Source organism: Girardinichthys multiradiatus, chromosome 22 (assembly GCF_021462225.1).
Source record: "Girardinichthys multiradiatus isolate DD_20200921_A chromosome 22, DD_fGirMul_XY1, whole genome shotgun sequence".
NCBI classification, from domain to species: Eukaryota; Metazoa; Chordata; class Actinopteri; order Cyprinodontiformes; family Goodeidae; genus Girardinichthys; species Girardinichthys multiradiatus.
The window spans coordinates 35,902,092-35,919,714 of NC_061814.1; the positions used below are offsets into that span (position 1 = coordinate 35,902,092).

The window sequence follows — 17,623 nt, forward strand, 5'->3', positions numbered from 1 at the left end:
AGGAAATAGGTCAGCTACAGTGCAGGTATCCTTTACTTCCTCTCCTGGCTCCCACTGTCTGCTGATGAAAGGGAATACCCTGATATCTGCAGACCTGAGCCCAGCTGGGCTTGTGGGCACCAGCTCATAAAAGGCCATTTCCTTCATAATCACTGCAGCCTTTCCTCTCTCTAATCTCTCAAAGGATGGTGGCCATTAGCCTGCAGAGGGCCTCATTGTTACAAGGGGCATCTATGGCATCTCTATTACCTGATTGGTGGCTATTAAAATACACTAAAAACACAAAAATTATTTGGAGCCAAAAAGACCAAATTTTGGATTTTTTGCATCCCCTGTGACTGTTAAGTTTCCAGCTTCTACGGATCTCTGAGCCCCATCTCTCATCGCCTCACTGTTGAGTTGTAGAAACCTTAAGAGAATCTTTACATAGAGCCCATTTGTCATTAAACATTAGAACATATACATCTATAGTGAGACTGTATGTAGTTTAAGCTTTGTCAACATCTAATCTATTAGCTCTTTTCGTTTTGGCTTGTTGACACAGCGGTGTGGATTTCCTGCTATATGAGGCGTTCACTGTGTCAGGTAAGCCTCCTGTTTCCACTTAGTTTGGAGATTTCAACTGATGTGACATGTCAGTCTAAAGAAACGTGAATGACTTTGATGCACACACCTAATTGTTCTCTGAGGATAATTTGTTGCAAAACCACTGCACTGCATAAAAACTACTGTTCAAGCCAAGACATGATGTCTTATAAGCATTCATAAATCATTGTTGATCTTGTTTTGATTGGTTCCGAGTTTCCTGATTGTGATGATTGATCTAGTTTTATTTACAAGCAACTCAAGCTGAATTAGTGTCAGTGACCCCACTGCATGATGCTGCCACCACCATACCACCATTTTCTTTTTTCTTTTGTCATCACATCATCATCTGATCTCATGTAAAACAAAATGCTGTTAAACTGATGTAATCCCGATGGAAAAGTAAACTATTTTGAGAAGCATCAAGAAATGATTTTGTTTAAGAATCAAATCTTGTGGCTCTTTGAGGGAGTTTAGTTCAATATATATCTGTTTATTGTATTAATTTAGTTTGGTTTATTTCATTTCATTGCTTTTTGTCTTTAAAAGAATAAAAATAGACATTTGAAAAGCATTAGAGCAAGAAAAATACTCGATTTTTTAAAAAGAAGAATAAGAATAATTTAGCTTATTTTCATCTCGATAGCCTTGGAATAATTGAATTGCCACTATTCATACAGGTCCTTCTCAAAATATTAGCATATTGTGATAAAGTTCATTATTTTCCATAATGTCATGATGAAAATTTAACATTCATATATTTTAGATTCATTGCACACTAACTGAAATATTTCAGGACTTTTATTGTCTTAATACGGAGGATTTTGGCATACAGCTCATGAAAACCCAAAATTCCTATCTCACAAAATTAGCATATTTCATCCAACCAATAAAAGAAAAGTGTTTTTAATACAAAAAACATCAACCTTCAAATAATCATGTACAGTTATGCACTCAATACTTGGTTGGGAATCCTTTTGCAGAAATGACTGCTTCAATGCGGCGTGGCATGGAGGCAATCAGTCCTGTGGCACTGCTGAGGTCTTATGGAGGCCCAGGATGCTTCGATAGCGGCCTTTAGCTCATCCAGAGTGTTGGGTCTTGAGTCTCTCAACGTTCTCTTCACAATATCCCACAGATTCTCTATGGGGTTCAGGTCAGGAGAGTTGGCAGGCCAATTGAGCACAGTGATACCATGGTCAGTAAACCATTTACCAGTGGTTTTGGCACTGTGAGCAGGTGCCAGGTCGTGCTGAAAAATGAAATCTTCATCTCCATAAAGCTTTTCAGCAGATGGAAGCATGAAGTGCTCCAAAATCTCCTGATAGCTAGCTGCATTGACCCTGCCCTTGATAAAACACAGTGGACCAACAACAGCAGCTGACACGGCACCCCAGACCATCACTGACTGTGGGTACTTGACACTGGACTTCTGGCATTTTGGCATTTCCTTCTCCCAGGTCTTCCTCCAGACTCTGGCACCTTGATTTCCGAATGACATGCAGAATTTGCTTTCATCCAAAAAAAGTACTTTGGACCACTGAGCAACAGTCCAGTGCTGCTTCTCTGTAGCCCAGGTCTGGGGAATGCGGCACCTGTAGCCCATTTCCTGCACACGCCTGTGCACGGTGGCTCTGGATGTTTCTACTCCAGACTCAGTCCACTGCTTCCGCAGGTCCCCCAAGGTCTGGAATCGGCCCTTCTCCACAATCTTCCTCAGGGTCCGGTCACCTCTTCTCGTTGTGCAGCGTTTTCTGCCACACTTTTTCCTTCCTACAGACTTCCCACTGAGGTGCCTTGATACAGCACTCTGGGAACAGCCTATTCGTTCAGAAATTTCTTTCTGTGTCTTACCCTCTTGCTTGAGGGTGTCAATAGTGGCCTTCTGGACAGCAGTCAGGTCGGCAGTCTTACCCATGATTGGGGTTTTGAGTGATGAACCAGGATGGGAGTTTTAAAGGCCTCAGGAATCTTTTGCAGGTGTTTAGAGTTAACTCGTTGATTCAGATGATTAGGTTCATAGCTCGTTTAGAGACCCTTTTAATGATATGCTAATTTTGTGAGATAGGAATTTTGGGTTTTCATGAGCTGTATGCCAAAATCATCCGTATTAAGACAATAAAAGACCTGAAATATTTAAGTTAGTGTGCAATGAATCTAAAATATATGAATGTTAAATTTTCATCATTACATTATGGAAAATAATTAACTTTATCACAATATGCTAATATTTTGAGAAGGACCTGTAGTTGTATTTTTTCTTATCTTAGCAAATGTTATCATACCGCACTGGCATATTATTCAACTTGCTGAGTCAAGTGATTATTTCCTGAAAAGTGATGTTTTTGGCGAGTGGAGCCATTAATTGGCAGACCCGCCGCTATGCTCCTGACACAATGCACCCTTTTCTTCTTGTACAGCAGATAATAGATAATCTCAACACACACACGGTCAAGACACAAAAAGATAGGAGTTTCTAAAAATAATGATCCTATCTGGCAGCCATTCTCAGTCTTCTGTAAGAGTTTCTCATTTGTTAATGGACCATAGATCCTGTTGTTCAGCAGCTCACATCAAGGCCCGTATCCACACTTAATGCTGTTCTTAAATGGGAGCATTGTGTTGTTGTGGTTAAGTAAGAGCATGGTCTGTTGAACACTGACATTCATCTAGATGAGTTCTCATAAAGCTGGGGGCCTAAATGCTTCCAACATAAACAGTACCTGAAGATCCCAGCGTGGGCCCCAGCACCCGTTCAACAGCCAACTGGAGCCTGAAGACGTTTGGGTAAACAGGAAGCTTGAACCAATAGCAGAAAGGGAAACTACATCTTGCCAATGGAAGGAGTGGCTGACTGTGAATTTCAGATGAAACAGGATCTCTGGGCCCCTCTAAGGCAAAGTGATGTGGGTGAGGAGACGTTTTATAAGGGTAAGGAACTCATGTGACCCTCACCAGCTCAGCTTTCTGTTTGGCAGACTGGGATTTAGGTACTGTGGATAAAATGGGGAACAAATATTGATATTTTGAGCATCAGACCAGGGAAGCAAAACAATTTAATTCCTCCTGTTTTTAACACAGGTTAAAGAGATATGGGTAGAACCAAGCCACTACTTGGTAGCGTTCAAAACCCCTCTGGGGAAGGTGTTAGGGGAACAAAATGACGGCATAAAGACAAAGCAATGATCTCAGTGGAAACCCTGAATGAGCATTGGGAAACAAACTCCTGAACAACCCACAAAATTAAGAAAAACAGCAGGGTTTTCAGTAAGTTCAGTAACCCCGAGCGGGTTTGGACCTGCCCGGCCTGGACTCAGCTATCTGTCAGCAGCAGGAGGAAGACGCTCATGGGAACATGACGACCTGCTGTACCTCACCACCATAAGATTGTGAAGCGTTTGCATTGCCTTTGCTTGGAGCATTCAGTGGTTCATTATGAAGATTATCCTATACAGTACATTTCAAAAGTATTCACACATCCTAACTTTTTACATTTCATCGCATTACAACCACAAACCTCAACATGACGGACAAACACAAAGCAGCTCGTAACTGTGGAAGGAAAAGGATATATACACTTTTTATACATAAATACAAATAAAAGACATTGCATTTGTATTAAGGCCCCATTCACTCTGATATTTCTAAATAAAATCCAATCTAAAAAAGTACCTGCAGAAGTCAGCTCTTTTGTAAACAGTCTTCAAGAGATTGACTAAATTAACGGGTAATTTAGTCAATCTCTTGAATCTCAGCTGAAGACAAACATTCCCACATCATACTATCCATCAATTAATCCAGTGACCAATCTTCTTCCTTTTTGTGGGACAGAAACTGAAAACATTCAAGATCTGTAGTAGTATCGTTTCAAATTAATGGTAGTGCTTCAAAAACATATTTGTTGTCGTGGCAACTGTTGTAAAAAGTTTGAGAACCACTGGACTATCACATAAAACCCCTCGAAAATATACTGGTGTCTGTGGTTGAAACAGAGCAATGGCCTCCAAGTGCTTCTCACAGATTTGGCTCTCAGGATACGTCTCCTTGTGTTTCTGCCTGCTTTCAATCCAGTTTCAGAAGGAGGCAGGCACTAAGAGGTAAAAGCCAAGCAGCAGATGGAAACAAGTCTTCAAGGAAATGAATGGAGGTGGTGCAGTGAAAACACAAGTCTGCCAGGTTGTATTCACATGCAGAAAAAGTAGAAAAGAAGCAGAAGTCGGAAAAGGGAACTATAGAGCTGGATTGGAGTTGCTGTTGTAGGTAGCTGGGTGGTAGTAGGAGAAAACCTGTGGTGAGGCCCTGCATGCATACTGATGACCTGGCTGTAACAGCTCTCCGGCAGTTATTCATCAAGCCATTAAAAGGAGCACAAGCAAGTCATTTGGTAGCCTGTGTGTTCCAGACAGTTTTTCTTCTCTTTTGTGTTGAGTTTTTTTCTGCAGGGACAAGGAAGAGAAGCAGAATACAGATGGAAGAATAAATCTGAGGCGATGAAAAGGGTGAAAACGGTTAGACCTGGGCAGCGAGCAGGGGCCAGCTGTTGGCCCTCCTCCTGAGCAGAAAAGAAGTTAATTAACTGCGGAAGTGGCTCATGCAGTGTCTAATTCACTTAAAGGACAGTTTGATAAATGAGCAAACATTAAAATTCAGCCTACCTGGGTTGGAATTCACAGAGGATCAGGAATAATATTAAAAAGACCTTTCAGCTTTTACACAACAAAGTGCTGGAGATGTTCAACACGTTCTAAGAGAAGAGCGCCCTCTTGTGTTAACATATTCATATAGGTGGGTGGAAAAAAACTCAACACATTTTGTATTGTCATTCAGATGCACATATATTCTTTATCTTGCCGAAAAGCTTCAGAATCCGGTTTGAACAGACAGAGGAAAAAATTACCTATAACGATTTCTCTTCTTAGAAAATATACAGTTAAAGACCTGTCTACATGCCAGGATTTTCAACAGTATAACTGCATTGTACATATAAAGAAAAGCAGCAATTATTATTAAACATGTGGTCTAATGAGAAAACCAGTACATGTCTTCACAATGCTGTCACACAGGTAGATACACAGAATAAGATACACTACAGCAAATCGTACACTGGATCGCGGGTCCTCGATGTCTGTTAGCGGAGCCATCAGTGGACTTGGTTTCCCATAGCAACACTGTTTTAGGTTTTTACAGTAGTACAAAATGAAAGAAAAACATCAACACTAAAAGCTAGTGTTTGGTCTTTCGGTGCGACGCACACTGAAATCCTTGCCATGTCACGCTGATGGTTTTGATCTTCAGGATATGTTCAGGATGTACAGAACGACAGGAGAGCAGAGGACAGGTGCCATCAGGTGGAAACTACTGCACCCTGCAAAAGTATTCCCACCCCTCAAACTTGCTTTTTTTTTGCCACATTACAACCACAAATTTTTATGTATTCTACTGGGATTTTATATCACAGACCAACATAAAATGTGCATAATTGTGAAGTGGAAGGAAAAAACCTTTACACAAATAAAATTCTAAAAAGTGTGGTGTGCATTTGTATCATGTTCCCTTTACTCTGACACCCCTAAATAAAATCCAATGCAACTACCTGTGTCAGAAGTCACCTGTAAGGCGTAAAACGATCAAAACCCTGAACACAAAATATACATGGTGAAATATGGCAGGGGCAGCATCATGCTGTGGTGATGCTTTTCTAAAGCAGGGACAGGGAAGCTGCTCAGAAATGATGAATGGAAACAATTACATGACAATCCTGGAAGAAAGGTTGTTAGAGGCTGCAGAGGACTCGAGACTGGGCTGGAGGTTCACCTTCCAGTAGTAGAACATCACTAAACACACATCCTGAGGTACAATGGAATCAGTTAGATCAAAGCATCTTCACGTCAGAATGGCCCAGTCAAAGCACAGAAATAAATGTAGTTGCACATCTGTGGCAAGACTTGAAAATAGATGTTCAGAAGCTCTCCATCCAATCTGACTGAGCTTGAGCTATTCTGATAACGGGCAGAATTTTTTTTTCAGTCTCTAGATATGCGAAGTTGGGGGACAGACTTGTTGCTGAGAGTGTACTTCCAATTATGTATGTGTTACTTTGTGTTGGTCCATCATGTATATTCCCAATAAAGTACAAAGAATTTTGTAGTTGTAAAGAAGTCCAAGGGGCATGAATGCAAGGCATCATTTCAGGAAGTCAGGTTTTGTAATTGTGATAAGCAGCGACGGGAGCAGCACAGACTGGTTATACTGTATGTTTCAGAGGTCTGGTGAACACAGTTTGACAGCTCTGTTTGTAGTCAACAGCACAGAAGAACTTCATTACAGAAACATCAGAAATACACAGACAGCAAACTATTTTTGCAGGTCTCCATAAAAACAGCCAAAGCATTCCCTGAAGTTAATTGGAATGGTGTATATCTGATTACCTGCATCACTCTGGTACCAGTCCTCAGATATCAACCTGATAAGTGTCTAACCAGAACAGGGTGGCCTAGGTGTATAACTTAATCACCATTAGACTGGAACAAGTAGAGATGCCTGTGTAGCAAAAGGTTCTAGTGAATGAGTCGAGAACAAATTGATTTGTGTTTGTGTATCTGTGCATGATTACATGGACAGTTAAAACAAGTTCTCCATTCAAATGATAAAATCTTAGGTGAAAAATTAAAAGTGCAATTATTAAATCAAGAAGGTCCCCCATGGGGCACAGTTACACAACATTTTCAAAAGGACAGAGATCCTTTTTTTCAGTGACTCCCAAGGAGCTGCAGCAGTACTCACCAATACTAGCAAAGAAAGTAACCATCCAGAAAAGAAGCATTCAGGGCTTTAAATGTGCTAAGCAACATGGAGTGACAGTCAGGTGATGGGGACAGTAAGTGTGTTTCTTCTTGGGCTGTTACATGCATTTATAGATGAACACAAACACACACTGTTTACATCAAGTGTTAAGAAAACTCAACCTCATAACAGCCACAGATAGTCTCCAGTAAAAACCTTACAAAGAATAAACACCTCACATATATTTTCTCTTCAATGATGCAGAGATGATCACCATGAGTTTCCTGGATGCTGATCTAGAGTTCGTTCCCGATGAATTTATGAAAGAATCAGAGGAGCCTCTCATCCATTTACTCTGTGCTCTCCAGTCCCACTTCCACTTTGTCTTCATCAAGGACAGCTTCGGGAACGCCTCCTTCTCCTTGGAAGAGCTCCTCCATCAGCTGCTCTCCGGCGCTGCCGGCTCGTGACGCCCACAAAGCGGCACCCTCCCGCAGGCCCAGCGAACGCAACAGCCGTGCATAGTCCAAAAATGCAGCCTCAATGAGTTTATGTGCAGATATGAGTCAAGGAGGACAACACCTCAGTGCAACATGTAAACACTTAAAATAGAATTCACAGAGCAGTTATAGACGCTGATCTGACAAGGCACTCTTTAAAACTTTGAAAACATTAGGCAGCACCAGGGACGAATCAAATTCAGAATGCTTGTTCACCGTATAAGTTATTATTTGCAAAAATGGCATGCACACCCCACTGAAAGAGATGATCAATTCCCCATTTTCATCTCTGGATTCAAAATTACAATCAGCTTTCTGCAGTATTTTTTCCAGCAATCTGAAGGACACAAGCAGCACTGGTCTTTGAGAATACATTTATATTTGCTCTGTCTTTTGCATACATAAAGGTGGACTTCATTACACCATTACCTTGGTGCAGATCTAACTTACGTCTAGTTTCAGAATTAGAAACCGGAGTTTGCACACACCGAACACCATCAAATACAAGCTTCAGTGCTTCTATTTCGTGTTCGTTGCTTCTACACGATTAGCACTTTCTCATTTACAAGAGGATATTTTTGTTTTTCGAGTATTTGAAGAAATGGTCACAACCTGCTAAAAAACAGAACCTGTTTATTATCCAATCTTCCACAAACCACAGCATTACACCTGAATGGCATCTTTTGTATTAATGGTCTTCCAGACGCGAGTTTTTGCTGCAAAGCTGCACACCTGACTGCGCCGACTTTGGCCTCCTCCAATCTGAGACTGGTTGTTTCAGTCAAACTGAAAATAAGTACACACTTATTTCTCTGTTCGAGCTGGCCCTTAATTGCTTTTCTGAATATTTTGTGGAGCGCCTGTAACCAGACAATTACCCAGTAAAGTTTAACAAACAGCTCCATTAGGGGTTTATCAGGTTTTTCTTTAATGACAATGTTACTGTAAGTCCTCCAACAACAGAGCATGGCCTGGTCTCCCTTAACATTTACAGACTGAATAATGTTTTATTTTTCTAATATTCTTTCACTTCTCTTGTTCATTGTTACATTTTGAATAAGACGATACATTCTTTTCTGAAAAAGATTTGGATTAAATTTTGAAAACAAGGACTTGTCATTTCTTCATATTTTTGTGTAAAGTGTCTTCTAAAAGTATTCACATTCCGTGAACACTTTTGGCCACATCTCAATGTGTTTTACTGGGATTCTATGCGACCAGTACCAAGTAGTGCATATTTATGAAGCAGAAGGAAAAGGACACATGGTTTTTAACCTTTTCAGCAACTAAAAATCTGAAAAGTGCAGCGTTCACATGTATTTGTCCCCCTTTTACTCTGAAACCCCTAAATGAAATCCAATGCAATGACTTGCCTTCATAAGTGACCTGTGGGGTTGAGCAACACATTGGACACACTATGAAACAAGCTGTGGGCAGTATCATGCTGATGGGATTTTTGTCCCCTAGCAGGGACAGGGAAGCTAGTCAGAGGTGCTGTGAAGATGGATGGAGCTAAATACTGAGTATTACTGAGAAGAAAATAATACACTGTATTCAACATTTATTACTAATAAAAACCTAAAAAGTGTGGCTAAAATGTTTCTACCAGTTTTTTCAGATCCAACTTTTTGCCCATTGTTCTTTAGAAAATAGCTCAAGCTCAGTCAGGATAGACCACATCTGTGAAGCCTTGCTACAAATTCTTAGTTGGATTTAGGTCTGGACTTTGACTGGGCCAAATGAACCCAAATGAAGACCTCGAGAGCTACTATACTGCAACTTTTAGATGGATCCCTTCTCCAACACACTTAATCTAATGACTGAATTGCCTCATTAGCAGGCCATTCATCTCTGCATAGCCCTGGTAATGAGCCATTCCTTTGATCCCGGTGTAATGGAGAAGGGATGTATCTAAATGTTGCGCGATAGTAAGTAGCTCTGGAGGACTGGACTTGGGCACCCCTCATCTAAACATTAAATTGTAGCACTGGCTGTCTGTTCGGAGTCATTGTCCTGCTGGAAGGTGAACCTCCAACCCATTCTCAGGTGCTTTGCAGCCTCTAATAGGTTTTCTTCCAGGGATGCTTTGTGTTTAGATCCATCAATCTTCCCTCTTAAAAATGAAATTGTGGACCTTAATGAGGCTAAATTGTAACAAGGTAAAAAATAAATAAATAAAATCACCTCTGACCAGCTTCCCTTAGACTGCCAGAGAAAACCATCGCCACAGCATGATGTTGCCAGCACCATGTTTCTTTGTGGGGACAGTGTGTTCATTAGAATGTGAAGTGTTAGCAGTCCACCACACATCTGAATCAACTGGTTGCACTGGATTATGTTTAAGGGTCTGAATGAAAACACAGGCCACACTTTTCAGAAAAACCATCTATCATTTTCCTTTCACTTCACAATTTTGCGCCATTTACATCTTACCACATTAAATTCTAATAAAATACACCGAGGTTCATTTTTGTAATGTGACAAAAAGTAAAAAAAGTTTGAGTATGAATACTTTTACAAGGCACTGCATGTGACAAAATATATTTATTTTCTGTTTTATATATTTATCTACCTTAAAAGATTTTAACAATATAAAGGGACTTTCATGGACTGCAAGATGCCTGTGGCAAAGAGAAAGAAACAGATCAAGCAACCAACGCTGTCTTTGGTTACATAAGACACATTAAGTGTTATAACGGGACCACAAAAAAGGATATTGGAAGAGTCGTTGGCCTCCATTACACCGTATTTCAGACAAGCCTCAATGAAGAGGGCAGCACGATCAAAGTACCTCATACTGCCCCAGCAGGTGGAGAGAACAGAAGAAAAGAAACCCACAAGAGGAGGTTAGAACTATTGCCAAAGAACAGTATCATCCCAGTCTTCATGTGAGATCATGAAGCACTCATCAACCCAGTTGCCCTGATGGCTGTAATTCACTGAGATCTTCCTGCTGCCAGGAGCATCCCTGAGAAGAAGAAAATACTGGTACAAAGGGTTCATACTACACACTATGGAGTGACCCTCAATACTCAAATTTAGAGAGTCCAATGTTAAAGTTTCAGGATAAATGTTTTTTTATTAAATATATTATAAAAATATTTAAAATGTTTTTTTATTAAATATGTTATTAAAATAAACAATAAATAGTTATGTGAAATTATATCTAATGTATTATTTAGTGTAATAAAAGTTTAATTTATATGCAAATAATCAAGAAAAGGACATTTTAGAGATATTGTAAACATTTTCAAATACTGAATAAAAATCTTGATGAGCACTGAATCTCTTACTTGTGCAGCATCTCTCCCACTTTGTAAAAGCAGCCCAGGGACAGTAGCACCATGATGGCTTTGGATTTCTGGTTGACCTGAGGGGAGCACAGGTGTTCTGCCCAGCGCTTCAGCACGTCGGAGCTTTCTGCTGAATTCAAGCGAACCTGGAAACATACGCACAACACACAAGAGACGGAAACTTTCAAACAGGAAAGGTTGTACATACAATGCACAAACATAACTTAGACTGGAGGGTAGGGGAGTGGGAGAAAGAACACAGAACTGTCAGGAATCGTGCTCATCTAAAACTCTACATGCTTCTCTACACATTTCCAAATTTTTAAGTAAAGACAAAATGAACAATAATAGTTCTGCAAAATGGATGGATGTAAGCATTTTTTAAACATTTTAGAAATAGTCTGAAAATACAAATGCTTTCTTTTTTCAAACTTTTGCAGACATGGAAAATATTAAAATCAAAATTCATAATTTGCCAGACGGCAAAGGATCCCCGATTCCCACCTTTAAAACTATAAGGAAATTGCTGAGTTACCTTAGCAAGCCACGCAGCTCGGTTCCACTCCCCGTAGGTCTGCAGGTAGCGGCAGGCATCCGCTGCCTTGTCGATCAAACACAACAACTGGACTCCCTCTGAAAGCCAAAATGATCCACAGACATGTGTGAAGGAGAAAAAAAAACTACTGACACTCTTACATTTTGCATCATTTTAATTGACGAAACAGACAAGAGGTTGTAACAGGAAATCAGTTACCTGCAAGTTTGCCATTAGCGATCATATTAGTGGCCACTAGTTTGATTGTAGACTGTGAGGGACCTGAGGAGGTGATGGTGGTCACTAGGCAGGCTTTGAGTGAGTCACAGTAGTAGCTGGGGTTATCTGCACTTGTCTCCAGCAGTAATTGCACTGCCCGGTCAGTCTGAGAGCCACAACAAAATGAGGAGAGTATTACGGTAGTGCAGACAAACAAGGCAGGTAAGCATAGGAGACTGTGAGGGGTAATTATGTTTATTATCATGATTTTAATCTGGTGTACATGGAAGCCAAATGGGTCTTATTGCAGCCTGCAATCAGAGAGCTGAGAGGGGATGGAAGCAGCACTGATGGTCCTTATAATGGTTATGATCTATCTACAACTCACGTGTGTATGCATGGCTGAGAAGTGGAACAGTGTTCTTTAAAGCTGGACTACAACTAAATGGATCAGGCCTCATTCATTAATAAGTGTTATGGGACCATCATGTTGCCATCTGTGGGTGTACCCTTTACACCGATGTTTACAGCGATAAAGCAGCAAAAGAGAAGCTGTATTTGCTCCAACTGATTACTGTCCGTTTGTCTGATGTGACCTGATGAGCTGAGATTCAGCTCTCCTGTGGGCCAGGCCTGTGCAAAATGCAGCTGTGATAGTTGTCATCAATACAAGGTTTCTACATGGTTTTTATTACTTACTTTGATACCTATCCAGACTAAAATTTCTAACCTTTCAAAGTTTTTTATTAAATTCTAGGCATTCGAATAAACAAAAATAACATAGAACTTGCTTAAATGGTAGCTGGATCTTTTCTGTAGAATCCATAAATACTTAAACAACATAATGCTAAATTTGACATTGTTTAAAAATCAACAACTCCAACTTAATCTGAATATAAAGTTGAAAAACAGTTAGTAAAATGGCAAATGTTATATTTTTGAATGAATCTGCACTAAGAAATCAAATTAGTGGGTAAGATTTTTAAATCATACATGTTAAATCTAAATCAATGTGAAAATCACATCATTTATTGAGCAAAAGCAAAGCAAAGAGTTTAGTTTCTGAACTTTTTCCTTACATTATTTCCCAGCATGATTAGCTGGAACCACAAAAAAGACTTGATACGTTCCGAACTATCGAGTCATATCAGAGCAGAGAGAACGAGGGGCTAACGTTATCCTAGCACCTCAGCAAACGTCCTTCTCTGCAAAGATCCTTAAGTAAGACGGCTGTTTACTGAAGACCTTTTGTAGCTTAATGTGCAGAGTCAGAAAGTCATTTAGAAATGTATGACAAAGTTACATATGTAGTAGGGTGAAGTGTCAGAACATTACAGCAGCTTTGCAAAACTCAGAGAACTCTGTGCTGGCGCAGGGAGAGCTGTCCAGAAACTGGGGAGCAAGTTTTTAATTTCTTTACTTCCGTATGAATCATGTGTGATACTTTTTTTTATAACAAAACACTTAGCTGTTTTTTTTTTTTTTACTTTACAGAAATATTTAATTAATCCTAATAAAATTGGTTTACTTTTCCACCTGACTGTTGTAAACATTAGTGATTTGATTAGATGCTTTTCAAGGTTAAAGACTGTTTACTTTGTAAAACATCAAGTAAAAAACAACTTACAGAAGGCAAAGGGCATATTATTTGTTGAGCCATTAAATATACCATAATTGATCTTCTCAAGTTTGAGTTTAAATTACTTATTAAAGTGCCCATTTCACTCAGAGGAGCTTAGCGTCATAAACAAACTGCAGGCCTGTCAGCAAATTCAGTAAAAGGGTTTCACTCTTCACTAGTTGCTCCAGGTTCAGATTCAGACTTGGACTTGTAACCATGAAGTCTAAGGAGCCCTGGTTTCGGTGCCAGGATGGTGTTGTACCTACCTGACCCAGCAGGAGGAGCTGATCAGCACATTTCTTGGTGTGTTCATAACTGGACCGCTTCACCTCCTGCAAGTGAACTCGGTCCAGCTGGGACTTCTGTTGAGGGAAACAGGTGGAGAAGAAGACCTCTAAAGATTAATGTTCAAATGTTTACGTGTTGGAAAAACACAGAAGAAAAGAGGCAGGTACACACATAGTAATAAAGCACAGCAGACTTTAACTGATTAGGGAGGAAAAAAGGGAAAGAAAATGAAATCTTTTTACAAAAACAGATCATGGGCCCTGCTGCCAAGGCCTCCAAATTGAGGCTATAATCAGACACAAATACAGAGGGAATAAACTAAAGAGTAATGAATTGTAATCCCAGTCTTTAAAATATGAATTATCTTCCTAAATGTGACCTCAGTGAGACAACAGAGGAATCTACAGCATTTTGTACCTTAAACTTCTTTAATTTTTTTACATTGTCACTTTACAACCAGAAACTTCAATTTCTTTGATTTGGATCAACACGCATAACAGTACAAAACTGAGATGTAGAAGGATTGTTATCACAGAAAATCCCATGGAAAACCCCAAAAAATATACGTTGAAGTATTTGATTGTCACATAAGAGACTGTGAGAAAATTCAAGAACTATGAAAACCTTTGTAAGGCACTGTACAGCGTCATTATTAGATTGTGTGCGTGACTTTAGCTCACATCCAAGAGGATTTTCCTGCTGGGATATTTGACCCCTTTAACTTCAGCATGTTTTCTCAGTAGAAAATGTAGGAACAAGCAAAACCATCTCCCCTGCCTCTCCTTTTACTGACCTGGAAGTAAGAACTTTCGCACAAGATGTCGTGGCAAATGTCCAGATGGTTTTGAGATGACGGCTGGGTTTCTTCACTCCCTCCTTCAGTGATCACGCTTAGCTGATGAGCCTGTGCAAACAGCTGCAGGTAGTGGGACGCCACTGTCCAGAAGTTAAGGTCGGACTCATCCCCAAACAGCCTGGAGTCAGACACAATGGGGAGATTTAAAACTCATTATTTTCCTTAGTAGAATTCTCACTAATGATCCTAGCTCCTATATTTCCGAGCTGATGCATCACTCTGGCTTTTTCTTCCATCAATTTAGATCTCTCAGCATAATTTAACACAGCGACACAGCTGTTGCTAGGTTACCTTGCAACAATAACAATAAAATAAAAACTTGGGATGGCCCAATGGAGAGACTATGATTATGAGATTTCCATTGTGACGATGTTAAAGTATTCAAAGAAAGAAAGCGTTGCTTTGTAGTTCCCTGATAAATCAAGGTTGTAAAAAAAGTCTGGAAACTGGTGAAGCTTTTATACTTCTGCTCAGACTGGATACTCCAGGTGTGTGAGTCGCTCCGAGAAAAGAGAACTGGAGCAGAAACAAGATCTGAGCTGCTGGGATTAGTGCTCGTACTAAAAAGGGACAAAATAAATGAAAGACTATCATTTATTTTTCCAAGATGTTTTGTTTTAAAGCAATATCTCCAAAGCAGCTTTAGCCTTTCTTCTAAATATTAACTCATCAGTTATCAGTTAAACATACTACAAACTGTCGTGTTGTGCAGCCATAACTGTAGTCTCATATATTAGTACAATCTGCAGAGGTATAAGAGCTATAACCCACCGCGAGATCAACAGGCATCGCTGCAGAAGACTGAGCTCTGGGTCCTGAAGCACGCTCTTCATATCACTGAGGAACCAATCAGAGACAGACAGTTCTTCAGAACAACAGAACAAGTGTGGCGGTTCTTATCCACCAGACCCCAGAACACATGTGAGTCTAAGTGTTTGCATTACAGCTTTCAGGTACAGTTGATAGTGTACAAATGCTCATCATCAGAATGATTTTCATATACGTTTTTTGGCTGTTAAAGATGAATTTGAACTTCTCTGTTCCAGGGTGAACTAACGACACAGCTGTAATGTTTTTGAAAAACAAGAATTGGGTGCATGAGCTTGAGTTTATTGTTGGCTTTTCTATGGGTCTGTCTTGTAAATGAGATCTTGAATCTCAATGAAACATGTTTCTGGCCGGATTCCGTCTGCATAACAAAACACTCTTCTTAGCAGGACTGTCCATTAAAGAATAGACCTGGCTCTAAAGCAGAGCCCAGTCAGAATTGGTCGAAAAGGTTATTTAATTGGATAAGGCACATCTATCCAAATGTTAGGGGGTTGTATGTATTTATTAAGGCCAACGTCTGCACCCAGTTGTTTTCAAAAATCATTTAGGTTGTATGATCATTCTACTCAGAAAAACCTGCTTAAACAAACCAATAAAAGCCCTAAATTACTGACACTGAGTGTATGTCATGTCGAGCCAAAACTGAAATACTCTAGTATGTTCGCCATTCTAAAAGGACATGTAAAACTTACTTTGACAGTGAGTTGAGCTGCTCCTGGATCAGCCCTTTTATCTCGACTTTTTCACTGTAATCTCTAAAATGGGGAGATCACAGACAGTAAAATGGCTAGTTTGTATTTTCCTGAGATTAAATTTTGTATAATATCAAATTAAAACCTGACAGTAGAGCAATTTAAAATCTCATTCCAAAAGACTTACTGAGGTCAAGATGTAATGTAGGTAAAGTAGCTTCCTGATTTATCTGTGAATAAGTTTATAGAAGCACTGATGCACAGAGAGGGAATAAAAAAACTCTTTTATACATGCCTTATGCTGCATGCAAGCTGAACAGTTTCTTTAATCCTACTCAGTCAGATTAAATACTGAGAAAAATATACTTTTTATCTCATTTACATTTTCCTATTTATACCTGTTTTATTTTTAGATCTTTATAAAAATGTTACTTTTACAGCTTCAAAATAAGTCCAACAAACTAAAGGCAGTTTCAAGTGTGGAGCATTAAAATGGATGGAAATATGAAGATTTGAAATGAATTTAACTTTGCTGATTCATATTTCTGCTGATTGAGACTCAGCCAGAAAACAGGTTAATAAAGGTGGATAATCTTTATGATAAATCAGATAAATCTGTCTTTATCACCAGGTTGTGCACTGAACTAAAGCTAAAACACAGTTTAATCTGAACTTAGCTACCCAAACCCCTCAATACCAACCAGAAGACATTTTCCTCTTTGAGTTTTTTATGATGATGATACTGTTTTCAGCCACAGAGACTTACACCTGAGTGATGTCCATAGTGAAGGTCCCGGACCAGGGCTGCAGGAGAAGGAAAGCCTTAAGAGTGAGGGCAGCCCGTGGTAGCAGCAGGTAAGGACACCACACTGGGTCTGTGTATATTCCCCAGGGATAAACAGGTTAGGCCATGGCTTTAATGACATTAACATACCAGTGAAGTGTAGCTGGGTCTTAAAAGACCACATTACTCTTTAACACACATAGATTTTATTATTTTACCCTGTTCATCCCTGACAATCATTTCCTTGCTCACCAGTCAGGTCCTGTTCGTCCATCCGGTAACTGGCGGACTTCATGGCCATCTCCAACACTCGGATGCAGCCGTCGTCTGAAGCCAACACAACTTTGTCTGATGTGCACCAGTCGATGTCTAGGATGCGGTAGTTCACATTGCGTCCAAATCGCATACTGCTGACCATTTGGACCTGAAAAAATAATAATCTGTTACATCAATTATATATTTGTTTATTACTGCAGAATATATTTATTATTTCAGCATTCATTTAACTGCTCTCATACTGTAGCTTTTCTCCGTTAATAAATGAAATTATCATTTGAAAATTTCTTTATGTTTTTACTCAGGTTATCATTAAGAGTGAAAAAAGGCAAAAACAGAAGAAACCAGTAAGGGCTGAAT

At 39.6% G+C, this 17,623-nt stretch overlaps 1 protein-coding gene across 1 annotated transcript in view; it reads right to left on the bottom strand.

Moving 5' to 3' along the window:
* Positions 1–5,399: 5,399 nt before the first annotated feature.
* The window catches only part of wdr11 (WD repeat domain 11), a 43,281-nt gene continuing 31,057 nt past the window's right edge, over positions 5,400–17,623 (bottom strand). The window contains exons 19-29 of the mRNA XM_047351690.1: positions 17,240–17,411; positions 16,970–17,078; positions 16,204–16,266; positions 15,452–15,517; positions 14,618–14,798; positions 13,803–13,898; positions 11,916–12,081; positions 11,697–11,794; positions 11,162–11,307; positions 10,586–10,665; positions 5,400–7,921 (exon numbers count right to left, since the gene is read on the bottom strand). Of these exons, the coding sequence (XP_047207646.1) occupies positions 7,719–7,921; positions 10,586–10,665; positions 11,162–11,307; positions 11,697–11,794; positions 11,916–12,081; positions 13,803–13,898; positions 14,618–14,798; positions 15,452–15,517; positions 16,204–16,266; positions 16,970–17,078; positions 17,240–17,411 (1,380 nt within the window). The 3' untranslated portion in view covers positions 5,400–7,718. The remainder of the gene's footprint in view (positions 7,922–10,585; positions 10,666–11,161; positions 11,308–11,696; positions 11,795–11,915; positions 12,082–13,802; positions 13,899–14,617; positions 14,799–15,451; positions 15,518–16,203; positions 16,267–16,969; positions 17,079–17,239; positions 17,412–17,623) is intronic.